The 18,563-nt window shown below is 48.7% G+C and overlaps 1 protein-coding gene across 9 annotated transcripts in view; it reads left to right on the top strand.

The window, feature by feature from the left end:
• Positions 1 to 18,563, top strand: part of AGAP1 (ArfGAP with GTPase domain, ankyrin repeat and PH domain 1) — a 642,705-nt gene that overhangs the window by 239,573 nt on the left and 384,569 nt on the right. For all 9 annotated transcript variants that reach the window (XM_032753655.2, XM_032753653.2, XM_032753651.2 and 6 more), the window contains 3 exons: positions 8,486 to 8,571; positions 12,176 to 12,317; positions 17,886 to 18,020. In XM_032753655.2, coding sequence (XP_032609546.1) covers positions 8,486 to 8,571; positions 12,176 to 12,317; positions 17,886 to 18,020 — 363 coding nt within the window. The remainder of the gene's footprint in view (positions 1 to 8,485; positions 8,572 to 12,175; positions 12,318 to 17,885; positions 18,021 to 18,563) is intronic.

Raw genomic sequence — 18,563 nt, 5'->3', positions numbered from 1 at the left:
AGCGGTTGTAAGGGATTTCCTTCTGCTTTTTGAGCTTTGTTTTCTTCTCCATCGTTGCTTTCTCTTCTGTTCCCTTCCCTTCTTCCTCTCCCCAAGCCTCTCCCACCTTCCCGTTCTCCCTGCTGGGGAGCCTTTGCATAATGTCTCCAGCCCTGCTCTTCAGCCTTCTTGGCTTGGACCTGTCTTCCCAGACATTGTCTTTCCCTGAGACTGACGCTGACCACCCTCATTCTGAGTCAGATCTAGGCTGTTGGGAGCCCCTGACCGCCCTGCTTCCTGTGGTGGGAGAAAGTGAGGAAGAGGAGATGCTCCCATCCTGAGTGTCCTGGATGGGATGGGCCGGACCATTCTACCCACATTCCCATTTGCCGGACCTCAGCCACCTCCCCCAGCCAGCTGCAGGGGTGTTGGGGGCATCTGTCGGGTCTCCCTGCCCCCGCTGCGGGACCTGAGACTGGATGCCGTTCTCCCAGAGATCCCAGAATTTACTGAGCATCCATGGCCTGCCATCCCTCTAGTCGGAGGGAGCTGCCTCCCATTGAAGGAGTCTGCCCTTCATTAGGGACCAGGGTTCTGCTTTTCCTGGGAATTTACCACGTCCTCTTCCAGGTTCTCTTCACCCGTCCTGGGGGGGTGGGAGGAATATATCATTGTTCCCCTTGAGGTGCCCCCCTGCGTGGGTCACTTCTCCCGCTCACCAGGCAACGCGGGCGTCTTCTTCACCTCCAGAGAGCCTTTGCCGGGCCGTTCACTTCCAAGGCTTTGTTATTTCCATTCCTCAGTCAGGAGACCAAAAGGATGAGGCCACAGCTGCCCCTTCCGTTTGTTCCCTGCACACTTTGGGGTGAAGTGATGGGGTGGTGTTGGCTCAGGTTGTAGGAGAGATGAGGAGGCTCTGCCCAGCTCAAATCTTCCTTTTTGTTCCTTAGAGCCTGCATTTTTTGAGGTTTATTATGTAAAGCTGTGCCCCTTTTCCTGTTGGATGGTGAAGTTCCTTCCTTCTGGCTTTAATGTTTCTCCCTTGTTTTATTAGGAAAGAAGGAAAGAAAATTCATTTATAGTGAAGTTCTAATCTGCCATCTTAACCTGGAGTTTGGCTTTTTTCTTTTTCTGTGTTCTTTTTGTACCTTACTTAGATCTGGGTTAAATGAAACCATGAGAGACCGTGGCCTGCCCAAGGGAATTGTGTGTTAAGTGCTCACTTCACTGCGGGGCAGAACCCAGGAGTGTTTCACCCACTGAAATAGTCAGCAGTCACCACGTGCAGGGTCCTCACTCACTGCTGGTACCTTTGTGTAGTAGTTACTTTGTATTTTACAATGTAGATTTAAAAAAGTTGGGAGAGGAAATGAAATCTGATTTGGCTAAATATTGTAAACAAAGATGTTACCAATAAAACCTTTTTCCCAGTGTATAAATAATATGTGGTCCAAAATTCCTTTTAAATGTCACAATACAAAACTTTTCCAAAACCCCAACATTAGCGACTGACTTCAGTATTTTTATCAAAGTTAAATGAGCCAAATTAATTTTTTACAAATTTCTGGCGCATTCATGATTGAAATTTTAAATATTCTCCTAGGGAAAAACGAGGGCTGATTGTCCTTTTATCCATCTCATCCCACTAGTTAAAAATAATTAAGGAATAATACAGTTTGCAGATTTTCTCCCGATGTCATCATGGCACTCAGTAACAGAGAATATTGTAGATGAATTTTGAAAATGTTTTCCTGGGAGAGAATCCCAAATGCGTGGCCAGAAGGGACCCGGGACCTACCAGCCATGCTCCTCCGGCCTTTCTCCCTTCCAGTCTGAACCCCACAGCACTGGGTGGTTGACGAGGCGTGACCAGCTTGCATCTGCTGAAAGAACCGGGGTGGCTCCACTGCATCTTGATCAGACACTGCCATGAGGTCCCTCCCCTCTCTGATGGCAAAGGGAAACAGTGGGCTCTACACATGGAGCTTTGAAGTCAAGAGTCATTTTCATCCTTAGCTCAGGCATGAAAAAAAAAAGAGAATAATGAAAATTAAAAACCCTTTAAAAAGATAAAAATCAACAGTAAAAAATGAAAGTTACAGACAGGTGTCTGTCTTTTTAGTTTTCTAAGCACAGTGATGATTATTGGAGCTAAAGACGAGGCCACCCTTCCCGAGTGTGAGTGGAGTAAGGATAAGAAAGTCCCACCTCTCTGCCCGTTTGATGTTGGCCCTGTGGGCGCTGCAACACGCAGCAAACACGGAGGCTGCCGGCTTTGTTTCTGTAGGGCTTGTCTTAGCAGAAGTTCACATGGAAGAGAGGAGGGTAAGAAGCAGTCAGAGCGTCTGGATTTGAGTCTTGGTCCTGCCGCGTGCTGGCCGTGGAGCTCTTGCTCTGTGTCTGAACTCCTTTTCCTCTTGAGTGAATTTGGGTGTTGCCAGTGATGTTTGCATCATAAGACGGGGTGAGGGCTAACTGAGATGATGTGGGAAAGCAAGTGCTTTGTAGATGACGGTGTTGGAAGGCACACTGTCGTTGCCATAGCTGTCGCTTGGAGGACTGTTAATGATACGTTGATAGCTTTCAGTTCAGTTAGCCAAAATGACAGAAATGCCAAACATCTGTTGCAGTGTTGACTCCTGAAGAGCCCTTTTTTTTTGGAATGGGAAAATTCAGTTTTCTATTCTTTTTTTTTCTTAAAGCAGAAATGACAGCATAGATGATCTCCCTCTCCGACTTGTCTCTGTGTAGACTGCACTTGTGTTGAAGAGGTTCCCCTGTAGCTCCACTTCCCATGAATGCGGAAACTTGAAGGAACCCAGTTGTTTTACTTCCCCCAGCACCCCACATTTAAAACTGGCTCTCACATTGTGAGACAGGATTCAGAACAGTAATCATGAAAGGCTATGAGGACTTAGAAAAAGGTATTTAAAAAACAAAGGAGTGTAGCTGTATCCTTTTCTTCCTGGTGTGCTGTTCATTCACGGTGAACGCATCCACTTCAACATCTTGGTGGAAATAACTCAGTTCCACCTTCCGTATACTTTTCTCTCTGCAGTGTGGGATTTAGGGAGAAATTGAGACCTTGACTCGCTTACGAATACAAGCTCAAGGGCAAACTAAGGCACCCAGCGCAGTTTCCACATGTTCTGGGAACCCTGAACACTTGCCTTGGGGTGAACCAGAAACATAATACATTGCACATTGCACTTGAAGTTGAGTTTAGACAAGAAGATGGTACCGCTGTATCCCCAAGTAGCTCAGACAAGGTGAGAGCACTCCATTCTGCTTTAAACTCAGTGCAGAAAGCCAAGCCCGGAAGGGATGCCGGTTCTGTTCTCACCTCCCTCTGCTCTAGGCTGGGGATGCCACGTGATGCTGTTTACCTTGTGTCCTGGGGAAGCACAGATTTCAGTGAGACTGGAACTCTGTTTTCCGCTCTCACTGAGATGCTGTCACAGCTGCCCAGCGACCTGGTTCCACCTTAGGGTCAGGCAACTGTGGCCAATCTGTCTGGTTCCTCAGCCTGGGGGTGCCCGCCGTTGGGAGATGCTATGGTTCCAGGGTGGGCGCTGGTCCCTGCCTGCGGAGCTCGCCTAGCACCTGTTCACAGGTGGGCCTGGGCCAGATGCGTGTCTGACAGGGACGTCAGGTTTGGGGAGACTGAAAACCATTTTTGAGAATGAAGTTATGCTGATGTCACTTAATGTTACGTCATCATAATTGGCAGCAGAGAAGGTTGCACATCACTCATGGCAGATCTGTCACATGGGCCATGGGCCAAGCTGTACATCAGGTGCTGGGAGGATACAGGTGGGCAAAACAGACCTCCAGGAAAATACGTGGAAATGGGGACAAAATAGGCATTTCAAAAGCTACATTCAGCTTGGAACTGGATGTAAAATTTGATGATATCCTCTGGAATTTTGGTGGAAAAAAGATCTCCCTTTGGGAGGCTGAGGCAGGTGGACTGCTTGAGCCCAGGAGTTCAAGACCAGCCTAGGCAACATAATGAGGCTCCATCTCATCTATCCAGGTGTGGCGGCACATGTCCGTGGTCCCAGCTATTCAGGGAGGCTGAGGTGGGAGGATCTCTTGAGCCTAGGCATTCGAGGCTGCAGTGAGCCATGTCCGTGCCACCGCACTCCAGCCTAGGCAACAGAGTGAGACTGTGTCTCAAAAAACAAAACAAAACACAACACAACAACAATGAAAAATCAAATGACTGGGATGAGATCTGCTGAAATGGTGGGGTTGAATTTCCAATGATGCAAGTGGTGGTGCCTGCGGAATACCAGCTTGTTGCCAACCATGCTGTCATCCTAATGCTCTCCTTCTGTGGTTAAAGTGGTTCAAGTGTAGAAAATGAATTTTCAAGTGTTACCTACCTGCCAGCCCAGACTTCTCAAGGCCCAGTGGTCCTACTGAGCTGAGCCTGCTCCCATCAGTAGTGCCCTGCAGGACCTTTTGAAAATTTCCCCAGTAAAGACATTCTACCTTTCTTACAACCTGGCTGCTGGAGCACCTGGCTAAATTTTATCTTCTTATTCGCCTTTGGGTTCATGGCAAATACTTAGCAGTATTTAATTTTTGCTTTCTGATTAAAGTGTAATACGAAAAAAAATCATGCAAATCAATTACCAGTATCTAGTGTTTGAAATTGTAAAATGCTGAAATGAACTGTTAATTATACTCTGTATCTGTGGGGGGAATGTAAACTGACTTTAGGATTCAAGGAGACCTTGCTGATGAGAGAAGGAATCACTGCTCCTTTTAGAGACAATGAAAGTTGGGCCTGGAGTCCTTTGCTTGAGGTCACAAAGCCAGAGACTTCAGGAGAGCAGAAATGAGAAGGCTCAGTGCCCTCCTAGGGAACCTTTCGTAACTTGAATATTGTGATTCAGCCACCTGGAAGCTTCACTTGTGAACATGACTCTGCAGAAACATGTTAGAGGAAGCAAAGGAGAGGATGGATGTGAAATCCGTCCTGTGCGTGCTCACCTGACATGCAACAGGGAGGGTCATCTGCCAAGGTGTCACGGTCATTTCACGAGAGCTGGGTGGTGACATTCCCCAAGTTCCCACTCCCAGAGAGGTAGGCAGTGAGGGACACTGGCGTTGCAGGGCCTCTGGGACAGGCTCCACTCCTCCTGGGTGGTGACATTCCCCAAGTTCCCACTCCCAGAGAGGTAGGCAGCGAGGGACACTGGCGTTGCAGGGCCTCTGGGACAGGCTCCACTCCTCCTGGGTGGTGACATTCCCCAAGTTCCCACTCCCAGAGAGGTAGGCAGCGAGGGACACTGGCGTTGCAGGGCCCCTGGGACAGGCTCCGCTCCTCCCTTCTTGCTCTGGAGGTGACACGGTCCTAGTGATTGAGGAATGGGACCTGGGGCCAGCGTGCTCCAACAAGATGAAGCCTCATCAAAGTTGAACCCTAGGGTTCATCAAGCAGGGAGGGTACTGGGGCAACTGTCAGAGGGCAGAGCTGGAGCTGGGGCCCTGTAGGGCACTCAGTGTCCGGAGGGCACAGAGGAACACACGTGGGGCTCAGGACACAGGGTCGGGACGGTGTGGCGGTGAGGTCCGTCTGACTGTGATATATGTTAGGGGAAGGAGGGACCCAGGCGGGAGTGGGCGCGGGCAGGCAGGAAACTTGTGCAGAAAGCTAGCAAAGAAGTGTAGATGATTTCAATGAATTCGAGGGGTAGGGAAGGAGAGCAGAGGGAGATTAAAAAGACTTGGGGGTGAGATAAGTGGGGCAGGGATGATGAGGATCCCTGTTCGCTGAGCTCCTCTCTGTCCCAAGCAGGGTTCTAAGAGCTTTTCATGCATTAACTCACTAAGGAAGGCTCTGTTTAACCCCTATTTCACAGGTGAGGAAACTGAGACATCGAGCAGTTGAGTTACTTGCTGGAGGCCACTCAGCCAGGGAGGGCTTGGCAGGGATTTGAACCTGGTGGGCTGGTGCCTGGGGCCATGCACAGAACAGGGTATGAAGGAGAAGATTTTTCTCTAGATAAAGAATAACAGATTTCCTTTTCAAATGTTATTTTTCTTTCTTTTTTTTGAGACAGTCTTGCTCTGTCACCCAGGCTGGAGTGCAGTGGCGCGATCTCGGCTCCCTGCAACCTCCACCTCCCAGGTTCAAGCAATTCTCCTGTCTCAGCCTCCCGAGTAGCTGGGATTACAGGCCCCCACCACGACACCTGGCTAATTTTTGTGTATTTGTAGTAGAGACAGGGTTTCACCATGTTGGTCAGGATGGTCTAATTTTTTTTTGTATTTTTGGTAGAGACAGGGTTTCACCATGTTGGTCAGGCTGGTCTCGAACTCCTGACCTCAGGTAATCCACCTGCCTCGGCCTCCCAGTGTTGGGATTACAGGTGTGAGCCACCGCGCCCAGCCTTAAATGTTACTTTTCTTAAAAGGGTCAAATTCAATTCATGTCACCAAGATACAACAGGTTTCCAACATCTCTTTTTAAAAAGTTTTTTTAAAGGGAAATAATACTGCTATCACTGTTGCAGACTTTTCTGTCGTGGGCAGGCTTATTCAATGTTAAATACGACTTTTATTAAAGCGGATTAAAAGAACCTTGGCAGAAATTTCGAATAAGACTGGGCCGGGTACTGTTCAGGGTGCTTTGTGTCAACTTGTTACTCCTCACCTGCTAGGACGCCATCCCCTTTGCATCTGGGGACACTGAGGTGGGGCGAGGTGGGGCGAGGCTACACAGTTGCGTGTGGCGTGGCAGAGCCAGGGTTCAGGCAGAGCTGGGCCAGTATCGGGGTCTGGGGGCGACCGTCTGCAGCACCGTCACGTACGTGGGGATGTCCACCTGTGTCAGATGTTTCCCAGCTTGTTTCATGATGACAACAGCTCTGCTAGAAAAGCGTTTCTTTGTTGCCTGTGAGGACTCTCGATTCAGGGACCCTGAGTCTTTGGGACTCTTGTGCAGCTGGGGCTCACCCTGTCTGGACCCAGTGTCCTGACTGGCCTGGATGTGTCCCCTGCTAACGGACCGCAGCCTGACCATTTCCAGTGGGCCCTACTTTCTTGTTTCAGTGATTGGGGGGACCAGCAAAACGAGAGTTTATCTGCTTTAACATCAAAAGGTCTTCTTCATTGTTGTGTTATTGAGTGGACTGAACAGCAGATTTATTTGCGTTAACAAATGCGGCTGCCTGTGATGGTGGCATAGGGGTTGAGTGTGAGCACATGGCAGGAGCTCGCGGGAACGGGCCAGCGCCCTAGTCAGCCCTCTGTGGCCTCAGAGGGTAGCTGCCCGTCTGGAGGGCCTCGGACACTTTCAGGCTGGGATGGGGACTCCGATTTTTAGCTTCTTGGGCACTGACGTGGTTCAGACCCAGGATTCTAGGAAGGAAGGTTCCCGTCGCACGGGAGGGAATCAGACGTCGCTCTGGGCGGCAGAGGAGCTGGCAGGCAGCCTCTGGGCTCTGGCAGCGTTGTCCTCCGGGTCCAGCGATTTGGGGTTTAGACAGGGTTTCTGGATGGCATCTGCACCGAGGAGCGGAAGACGAGAGCAGGGAACCGATGGGGGCCTTCCCTCTCTAAAACAAGAGTTCCGAATCCCCATGAGGGTTCCCTAGCATGGTCTCAGAGCCCAGGATCTGGAGGGGGGTGTCTGTCGTTGGAGAAGGCAGAGGAGCCAGGGTGGAATCCTTCCCGCTGCCGAGCAGGAGCAGGGCTGACCTAGCGGGCCGGGCTGGGCACTGCAGCCACCTTGTACCATCCCCTCCTGATGAGAGCATCGGGGGCCGGGACGTCCAGGGTAGCACCGGGCCCCTCATGCCCGCACCCCCTCCTCGTGGTCACCTCTGTTCCTGCAGGGTCCCGGTGGTCTCTCGCTAACCCCGCGTGGTCTCTAACGCCTCCTGTCAGCCGCTGCTCTGCTGTCTCCACCTGTGCGGAGGTCCCATCCAGTAGTTTCTGTCTAACCCGTGTGTAGTAGTGAAGCGTCCCTCCCCTAATTGTGGCCTGTGACTCTGGAAACACCATTCTCATGATGTTCTATGTCTCCCTTTCAAGAACTGGGTTTCTCTTGAGGAGAATACAGGTTCTCGGCCCTGTAATTTACCAAGAGGTTGCAGATCAGGCACCTGTTAAGCATGAAAAATTTGTTTCAGTTTTGTGAACCCAACAAGAGAATGACAATTTTGATGTTCTCTGTTTCCCAGTGAGTGAGAATTCCTGAATTTACATAGAAAGCCCACAAGAAAAGTCCACACTTCTTGGCCACAAGTGTCTGGCGTTGCGAAGGAGGCTGTGCCTTCCAACTGGAAACGCACACGGGTTCCTAAAGACAAACATTTAAATCTGAGTTCGGCTCTGTTAAAATTCAGCATTTGCTGGCAACATCCTAAATACCCAGTTGCCTCCAGGGTGACAGCCTAGGGTGTATTTTTCCACAAGCGAAGCCCACGTCTGTCTGCCCTCCTCACTTTTTGTTGTTCTTGCGTAACGAGATGTTTTGTGTGTGTGGCAGGTGGCAGGTTCAAGAAAGAGATTGTCGTTGATGGACAGAGCTATCTGCTGCTGATTAGAGATGAAGGGGGCCCCCCAGAGGCGCAGGTGAGTATACGTGCACGCCCCAAGCCTGCTTTTTTTCCCTTTGTTTTCGGAGGTTTGATTCAAGAAATGCTTCTAGAAATCAGTGACGTGCTTTCCAAAAAAGCGGAAACCCCATAAAAAATGTTTCTTTCCTATCACTGCATTTTTTCTCATCTCTAAGAGGCTAATTCTTTTTTTTTTTCCCCAGACTAAATCCTACAGGGAAGTTGGGTTTATATGGTGGCTTTTCACTTTGTGTGTTTTTAAAAAGGCAGGAAACGCACACTCTGCCCTGGTTGGGGAACCCAGTTGAAATGACATCTGGAGATTGCTGTAGTGTGGTTTGTTTTTTGGCCTTTTCCTTGGAGTGGTTTGATCTCTAGAGCCGTGAGAGTTAGAGAGCTTGCTGGGTGGAATTGGGAGTCCCGTCTTCTCTCTGTCTCTGGTAACTGCAGGCGTTGGCCCCTCTGTGCCGCCCTGACCTTGGCCCAAGCAAGGCAGTCTCCACCGAAAGCTGGTATGAAGCATATTACGGAAGCATATTCCTTTGGAAGCTCCCGGAAAGATGGACATTCTGGAAATAACAAAACATGAGTGTGGAAGATCTCTTTTTTTGGTTTATTTAACCCGCTTTGTTTTACTTACAGCATAATTTACCAGTTAAACACTTTATTATTATTATTATTATTATTATTTCATTTATTTATTTGAGACAGTCTCACTCTGTCGCCCGGGCTGGAGTGCAGTGGCGCGATCTCGGCTCACTGCAAGCTCCGCCTCCCAGGTTCAGGCCATTCTCCTGCCTCAGCCTCCTGAGTTGCTGGGACTACAGGCGCCCGCCACCACGCCCTGCCAATTTTTTGTATTTTTAGTAGAGACGGAGTTTCACCATGTTAGCCAGGATGGTCTCCATCTCCTGACCTCGTGATCCACCCGCCTCAGCCTCCCAAAGTGCTGGGATTACAGGCGTGAGCCACCATGCCTGGCCCAGTTAAACACTTTAAAGGAGCCAAGAGCTGGTAACGGCTAGTGACCTTGAATGCAAATGGAATGTCAAGACATTTTCCTGGCGTTATTTCCCGGACTTACCTTTTTGTGAACGTGCAGCATAGGATTGTAAGATGGAGAAAGTGAAAGATACTGAATACAGGACTTCTTAGGCCTCAGGTCTAGTACTCCACAGGTTGGAGGGCTGTGCGGTTATACAGAAGATGCCACAGATTTGCCATGTTGCATTGACTCTAAAACACCAGTGACCGTTAAGATGTACCAATATTCAAAAGAAGAATGCTGCCAATTAAACTATGAAACAGCCGCAGTAATTAGGTGCATTCTGATTTCAAAGATGTTAAAGTTTGTAAAATTTTGTTTCTTAGCATTAACGATACCATGTACTTGATCATAACAAGGAAAGACCTTGAAGACATGTTAAAAATGAAAACTTAGTTACAAAGCAGTCTGAGCCCATATTCAGTGACGATCTGGTAGTTTATAGTACAGCAGGGCAAAGTTAGAGGCCTGATAGGATCCTATCATCAGATGCTGACAAAAGTCAGCCCTTTCTTAGTCCCACTGAGTGTATAGGACCGTGTTTGTTCTGCTACAAAGGAGCTCTTGGAGGCAAGGTCCCTCCTGTGTCTGGTGATAGGAGAGAGAAGTAGGTAACATTTAGAATCACCTGAGTTGATTTTCCGTTTTCCCCAGCACACAAATGTTTTGAGTGACTGGAAACAAGCTTTTTTCTCCACAATTAAAGAGCAAGTCTTAGCAGTATATGAAGCACAAAAGCTTAAATATAGAGAAAAATCTACAGAAGAGGCTAGGTGTAGTGGCTCACACCTGTAATCCCAGCACTTTGGGAAGCCGAGGCAGGCTGATCACCTGAGGTCAGGAGTTCAAGACCAGCCTGGCCAACATGGTGAAACCCCATTTCTACTAAAAATACAAAAATCAGCCAGGCGTGATGGCACGTGCCTGTAATCCCAGCTGTCTGGGAGGCTGAGGCAGCAGAATCGCTGAAACCTAGAAGGAGGCGGTTGCAGTGAGCTGCGATCTCACCACTGCACCCCAGCCTGGGCGACAGAGCGAGATTTTGTCTCAAAAAACAAACCCCAAAGCACAGTTTCAGTTTTCTGATGGTGAACATGTTAGACTGGGGGGTTATTTATTGGGTGCCCCCCACTCAAGGAGCTGGGGAATTCAGAATGCACCCTTAGGAGATGAGAGCCACGGTTCACGTTTCCTGGGTGGATGCTCAGATGGGCTTCAGCTCCCGGCTCGGGAACTGAGGTCTGGTTCCAGGTCAGCCAGCACTCTTCATGGGCGCAGGGGGAGGTCTACTCCTCCCGCTTTCCTGGAAGAGCGAGGAAGAGCCTTCTTCAAGGCAGAGGAGGAAAAGGAGATGCCTTCCGTGCATGGTCCTGGCATGCTCTGTAGGAGCTGCCATCTCAATCTTCCCAGGTCTCTCCCGGCCTTCTTTGTTTTCAAGTCCTCATTCTCACTTAATTTTGTATTTGTCATTAGAACTTTGGGTTATGTTTTACCATGTACATGTTTTACATATAACTGAATGCACTTTTCACTTACATGCAGAAGTCAGAGTTTAACCCATTAAAAACTTTCACCAAATGTATTAGAGGTGATAACCTTGGCCATAAAAACCTATCTAGGAACTACAGCTTCTTTTAGAGAAAGCAGACAGGATGGATTTCGGTTTTGTTTTTCAAATTTCCACTTGGAAAGAGAAGGATCTTTGTTGCCAGATAGACCTGATGTCAGATTTGCTGAGCTGCTTGCAGTGAGCGTGGGAAGTCTCTGCCCTGCAGGGAGCCTCCACTCACTCAGCTCCAGTTTTCCAAGACGGTTATTGGTACTAAATGAGGTACTAGTATATGCCTGACAGTTGTGGGTATTTGTCAAAAGAGGATGTGATGTAGGTTCAACTGGCAAGACAAGAATAAAATGAATACGGCAAAGCAAGAACAAAATGGCAAGAGTCAGGCTATTGTGAAGTTTTCTTCCCTAAGTTTTGTTAATTTCCCTGAAAATAAGTAGTCATTTCTTTGCAGGGGTGCAGCAGGAGTTCAGCCAAGGATGAGCCTGGGTTGAATCTTTACCCTTCCACAGAGTAGGCCAGCCGCTGCGGTAGCGAGTGGGAAGGACTGAGGGGTGGGGGTTTCTGAGCAGGCATGAGGGGTCCAGCAAGCCTTCCTTAAGAGGTTGAGAGTACAGTGGGAAGCCTTAGGGTTTGAGGGGGCTCTGGCAGGAGGTGGGGCTGGCCTTCTGTCTGCGGGGCCACCTTGGCTGGTCGGGGCAGTGGGTGGCCAGGTCAGGAGCGTGAGGACTGTGGGGAGACTGTGTGGTTTGTGTCCTCTGAAGACAGAGTGGCTTGGGTGGGAACAGGATGAAGGGCCCATTGCCAAGGGGAGCACCAGGCATGGTGTACTCAGGAGGAGGACATGGGTGCCGTGATGGTGTGTAAAAGTGACAGTCAAAAGTCAAGCACCCAGCATGCGACCGAGGGGATTCCTGCAGCCCCCTGCTGCCTGCCACCATGCAGACATCTCTGTTCTTAATCAAGCCTTCTCACTCAGCTCCTGCTCTGCTCCCCTTCTTCTCTCCCTAGTTTGCCATGTGGGTGGACGCTGTTATATTTGTCTTCAGCTTGGAGGATGAAATAAGTTTCCAGACCGTTTACCACTACTACAGTCGAATGGCCAACTATCGGAACACGAGCGAGATTCCTCTGGTTCTGGTGGGAACCCAGGGTGAGTGATGTTTGTGTGCAGATTGTTTTGAAAGGATTCTAACAGTTAATATTTTCAGTATGGGGGAGTTTAAAAAATGCTTTAAAGGAGGAAAAATTACCTACTGTGAATGCTCACCTTTTTGGGTAAAATTATGGAACTGAAATTATCACATTTCCTGATTTGATTCTATGGTGAAACCACTCATTTGACAACCTGAAAACAACACACACACACATATCCCAGGTGCTTTAGGAAAAATAAAATCTATTTTCCCTTGTTTTCTGGAAAAAAATATATATGTGTGTGTGTATATGTTTTGTATATAAACATATATAGTCAAATACATATATATATTTTCTGCTATATTTTAATTCTCTGTTCTATAAAATGATTCATAAATCATCTGTTAAAGCTTATCTTTCAGTCAGTGCACCTTGAAAATAGTGCTGATTTTCAACATAGAGCAGTTCTGTTTACTAAGTTCTGTTTGTCACCATCTTATGATCTGTATCTTATTTTTAATCTGGCAGGCCCCTCAGACAGCAGAGAATCCAACTGGGCACATTTCTTGTTTTCTCTCGGGTCACTTCGAACTTGGTCGCTTAGTGGAGTGGCCGTCACATGGCCTGAGACACAACGTCCTTGCTCTTGATCACAGACCCAAGGTTGTGCTGGGGTCTGCCACTAGGGTCTAAGATGTCAGTCACATAGGATGTTTGTAAAAGTCAGATGGAGGTTAGATTTAAAACTGCTTCGTCAGAAATATGGGTAACATACAGATAATCATATCAGGAAAAATTGTATATCCCTTCATTTTTGTTGTGGCTATTAATAGACTGTTTTGCGAATTCTTTTAAAATTAGCCTATCTGACATGCCCATCCATGCTCTGGTGTGAGACGTTTCTCTTTAGGACGTCAGCTGTACGTACTGCACTAGGTGTGGTCTAAGTAGGAGGTTGCCCAGGCAGTTGATTGGCTGCTTGATCATGAACCTACAAAAGCCCAGATAAGTAGTGTGGTATAAACTAAAAACATTTTCCAGCTAGACGTGGTGGCTCACGCCTGTAATCCCAGCACTTTGGGAGGCCCAGGCAGGTAGATCACTTGAAGTCAGGAGTTGACCAGCCTGGCCAACATGGTGAAACCCTGTCTCTACTAAAAATAGAAAAATTAGCCAGGCATGGTGGCGCATGCCTGTAATACCAGCTACTCAGGAGGCTGAGGCAGGAGAATCACTTGAACCCAGGAAGCAGAGGTTGCAGTAAGCTGAGATTGCGCCACTGCACTCCAGCCTGGGTGACAGAGTGAGATTCTGTCTCAAAAAAATAAAAAGCCGGGCATGCTGGCGGGTGTCTGTAATCCCAGCTACTTGGGAGGCTGAGGCAGGAGAATCTTTTGAATCTGGGGAGGTGGAGGTTGCAGTGAGCCAAGATCGTGCCACTGCGCTCCAGCCTGGTAGACAGAGGGAGACTCCATCTCAAGGAAAAAAAAAAAACTGAAAGTATCTTCTCAGTGTGCTAGATGGGAGATGTTAGAGTTGGATTTCCTGGAGAGCACCTCCCCCAACCTGTTTTTTTTTTTTTTTTTTTAAAGCATACATGGAGTGGCCACTGGTCACTCTCCCTCCTGAAACCTTCAGAGCCAGAGCTCTGTTTATCCTCAGAAGGGAGGAAGGATTCTTAGGCCTAATGCGCCCTCTAGTGTTCATCAGGAGACAAGGCCGCACCACCAAAAAGTCCTTGGTTCTTGTGAGAATGCAGAATTGCCATATTTGAGGTGGCATCTTGAAAATGCCTAATCGTGTTTTAAAGTGGATGCTCATCCACAGCAGGTTCTGCTTAAAGCTGCCTTGAAGTCGAATAGAGAAATTCCGAATAAGCTCCCCTTCCCGCAGGCCCGACCGTGGCATTTTTGAGCAGGGTCCTTCAGGGCTGTGTGCAGACACCACTCACAGGCTGCTGGAGCTCAGGAGGTTTGATTTTAGGACTCAGAATGGGCTTTTGCTTAGACTCACTGTGAAAAGTGGCAGTGAAGTTCCCGGCCTGGAAAGATCCCCTGCGATCAGGGTCTGTTCTCTGAGTTCTGAGTACACATCCATGTTCTGTCAGTAGGAAGGGAGTGTCTGAGATCTCGGGAGTTGGGACCACACACACCTGCGTGTGACTGGCTGCTGGCTGGGTGACCTTGACCCCTGGGGCTCTGGTGGGGTTCAACAGGAAATCCGGAAGACACTCAGTGCATCCATGGGTATGTGATAGGCGTCTAATGGTGGCTGCTTTTGTTCCTCATATTTCAGTGTGTGACCCCTGTGATTCCAGGGGTCCTGCCTGCGATCCTGAACCCCACCCCCCACTGTCCCTGCCCCTGGAGACAGCGTATCCCTCTGAGTCTCCTTCCTGAGCTGAGGGGCACATCGAGCCTCCTGCCGGGGTGGCTGCTTAGATTCTCGAGAAACCCTGATGAAGTTGAAGTCCTTGAGTAAAAGAAAGTACCCCCATTTATTCCCATGAATTCCATGAACATCTGTTGATCAGATGTGGAAAGATGCCCAGGAAGGCCCCAGAGGAGTGTCTGCATGTGCGAGGGTGGCCTCCAGGGTGGGGAGGTAAGCTGGCCCCACACCCTCCCGGGGTGGAGAGGTAAGCTGGCCCCACACCCTCCCGGGGTGAGCAGGTAAGCGGCCCCACACCCTCCCGGGGTGAGCAGGTAAGCGGCCCCATGCCTTCCCTGCAGGACTCCTCTTAGCTGGGCCACCCCCAGATGAACCAGAACGAAAAGTTGCAATCAGGGCTGCATTTCCTACCTGCGGGATTCTCTTGGTCCTTCCCTAGACTTCAAGGAGCACCCCCAGAAAGCCCGATGGCAGGAAGCTGGCATGCGCGTGGGCTCTGAGGGTCCCTGCCGCGACGCTTGCTTCCTACGTGCAGACTTGCTCTCTGTGAAGCTCGTGCGCGGCTGCTCTTGCAGGGGTTTGGCTTCCTGGGACGCCAGAGACAAAAGAGGGATCAGGTTGTCCAGGAAGGCACCTGGCATTTCTCTTCCTGCTGGTTTGGGGTAGGCAGCGTTAGAGGTCAGAGCATATGGGATGGGAAAGAACTGAAGAGGAATTAGGCTCATTGCCAAAAGATGTCTAGGCTGGGGTGAGGCCTCCGCCTGCTGGCGGGAGGGGCAGCTCTGCCCGCAGGAGCTCTTTCTGGGCAGTAGCCAAGGACTGCACGAATGTTCATAGTTGGGCAAGATGGGAATGAATGAGGTAATCATTTAACGTTTGTTAAACAAGTTCTGTTTTAAAGACTTGCAAATTAAATTGATTTGAGGGAGAAGCACGTTCTGTAAAAAGATACGGAGTTAAAAGTGGAATGAAAATAAGACAGGTATAGAACCAAAATGCGAGTGCAGAAGCCCGTTTCGGTGCAGTGGCAGAGATTCCCATGGTGCACCTTTGAAGCCGAAATTTGACAGAAACCGAGTGAGCTTGCCGCTGGGGACGGAGGGGCTGCGGGATCACTGGGCCACAGGTCAGGGTCTCATGGAAGCCGGGTGGATGCTACGTGGCCTGTGTTTTCAAAATTACCCTAGAGCATTGAAATATCAGGGACTTCTAACTTCTTTTTACAATTAAAAAGGAAATGTTTATACTTAAAAAAAAACAACTTTCTTTTCTTAAATGTTGTGAAATGCAAGTCAGATTTACTAATCAGCAAGACAAGAAGGCAGGACGAGGTGCCCTTTGACCGTATCCCTGGAACGGGGGTGCAGCCTATGGAGGCTGTAGTGGTGATTGTCAGAGAAAGAACCTGTAACTGCAGAGTTCACTTGCCTTCTGGTAACGGAGAAACATCAGCCCAAACCTATTTCATGGGGCTAAGAAAATAACATGATAAAAGAGAAAAGGAAAAACTGAATAAATTCCTCAGGACATCACTTTTTAAATATACTTCAAAAAATGAAGTTGCCAAATGCCCTTTCTCCACAAAAATAAAATGTCGAAGGTGGTCGCTCTTTTGTATAACTTTGCTGCTATTTCTTTGACTGGTGGAGAAATCCTGTTGGTGGATTTTTGTTTAAAGAGTTGTTTATTGTTTGCTTTGGCATAAGAGCCTTCAAGCCCTATGAAAAAGATTCAGGTTAGGAAACTGTCTCTGAAGGCTGGGCACAGTGGCTCACGCCTGTAATCCCAGCACTTTGGGAGGCCTGGGCGGGTGGATCACTTGAGGCCAGGAGTTGAGACCAGCCTGGCCAACATGGTGAAACCCCGTGTCGACTAAAAATACAAAAAATTAGTTGGGCATGGTGGTGAGTACCTGTAATCCCAGCTACTTGGGAGCCTGAGGCAGGAGAATCATTTGAAACCAGGAGGCAGAGGTTGCAGTGAGCCAGATCATGCCACTGTACTCCAGCCTGGGCGACACAGTGAGACTCCATCTCATAAAACAAACAAACAAACAAACAAAAATCTGTGAAAAGTCCTCTGTCCCCCCTAAGCCCTGTGGCTGTTCACATTCCAGCTCCTCATTTCTCTGTTCCAGGTGCCATTGTAACTCAATAGTAACGGAATGGATGGGGCAGGGCTGGGGATGGGGAATCCTGACAGCTGAGCTTAAAAAAAAAAAAAAAAAAAAAAGGCTCAGTTTCTTTTTTAGGAAACTGGTGCTGACATCCCTGTGCAGCTGCTCAAACGCCCCCATGTGCACACATGACTTAGATTGGGGGGATCCAGGTCACCTATGACCCTGAGGAGGTCCATCAAAACCTCAGGGGACTCGCTGCTCCCCTCTCCGCAAACCTCCCTCCCACCCCTCTAGGCCTCACCCCTGCATCTCCCTCATATACACCAGCTGCCCTGCCGGCCTCTGTCTCAGGCACTCTGCCCCAGGCAGTGCGTGCTGCACCCCACCTGCTGCAGGTGAGGGTTCTCTGACCACTTGCCCTAAAACCCAGAGTCACCCAAGCCTCCTGACCTCCTTCCCGGCATCATTTACAGTGTGGCCATCTTACATTCAGAACCATTCATCACATTCGTCTTTCTTTTCTGCTTGCCTCTCTGCCCAACTAGAATGTCTGTTTCATGAGAGTGCAGATTGTGTCTGTTTCAACAATTCACTGGGGTATCCCTGTGCATAGAACAGAAACAGACCCTAAATGGGGGCTCGGTGAGCATTTATTAAGCGGGTCATTGGACAAGTGACCATACCTAGAAGAAGAATGCCAGTGTAGGGAGTATGCTTAGCCACCTATGTGGTGCACAGAAGGGGGCCTGCACATAGGGACTGTGTGTGTGGTTTTTCCTCCTTTCTAAAGTATGTGTCCTCTAGACCCATATTTAAGTCTCGTTCCTTCTTTCTGAACATTTTAAAATTTCAGTTTCAGAAGCTCTCCTGTAAAACAAATTTCTATGAATGAATAACTTTCTCTGGTGTTTGAGTCTGTTATTTGGGAGGCAAACTGTGCTCTACAATTCCAGATTCATAGACTAATTACATTTCTGCTGAGTAAGGTACCAGCTTTCCGTGTTGTGGGGAAGGTGGGAAGTAGTTAGAGCTGTCATTGTCACCGTGCCGTTACTTTCTGGTCTTCTGTTCCAGATGCCATAAGTTCTACTAACCCGAGGGTCATCGATGACGCCAGGGCGAGGAAGCTCTCCAACGACCTGAAACGGTGCACATACTACGAGACGTGTGCTACGTATGGCCTGAACGTGGAGAGGGTCTTCCAGGACGGTAAATGCACATGGCTGGGAATTTACTTTCAGTTCATGATACGGGAGGCACTTCAGGAAATCAGTCCTGCCTGCACTTGTGCACGTGGGTGGCAGAAATATATCACTGATGGGTGGGCATTGGTATTGAGAGCAGTCCATCCCAGAGGCAATTCTCAGGTGTGTTTCATATAAATAGTGCTGTGTTCAGAAGAGACAACAAGGCATGGCTTGAGAACAGCCTGGTGTTGGGTCTGTGTGTCACCTATGGGGCCGTTTTGCGTACGGGATAGAACATTTCTTGAGCTGTTATTCATCCATGTGCTCTGTAAAACTTGTTTGTGAGCCATTTCTTTATTGTAATTGCCCATTCTTAATCCAGTCCTGTCCTTTAAAGCAGTTTAAATATTTGGTATTAGGCTTTGAGGAGAGAGCTGAAAGGAGAAGAGAGAGTGTCAAGTTTGGACACCCCCCCCCGCCACCAAAAAAAAATAATGACACGATAGCACTTAGAGCAGAGGGTGAGGACCAGCCTTTTGGAATTGATTTTAGGTTATTTTATTGA

The sequence above is a fragment of the Hylobates moloch genome, unplaced genomic scaffold, assembly GCF_009828535.3.
Source record: "Hylobates moloch isolate HMO894 unplaced genomic scaffold, HMol_V3 SCAFFOLD_1, whole genome shotgun sequence".
Classification (NCBI taxonomy): Eukaryota; Metazoa; Chordata; class Mammalia; order Primates; family Hylobatidae; genus Hylobates; species Hylobates moloch.
Note: the sequence above shows the minus strand (reverse complement) of the source record. Positions and strands in the feature narration are given on the sequence as shown.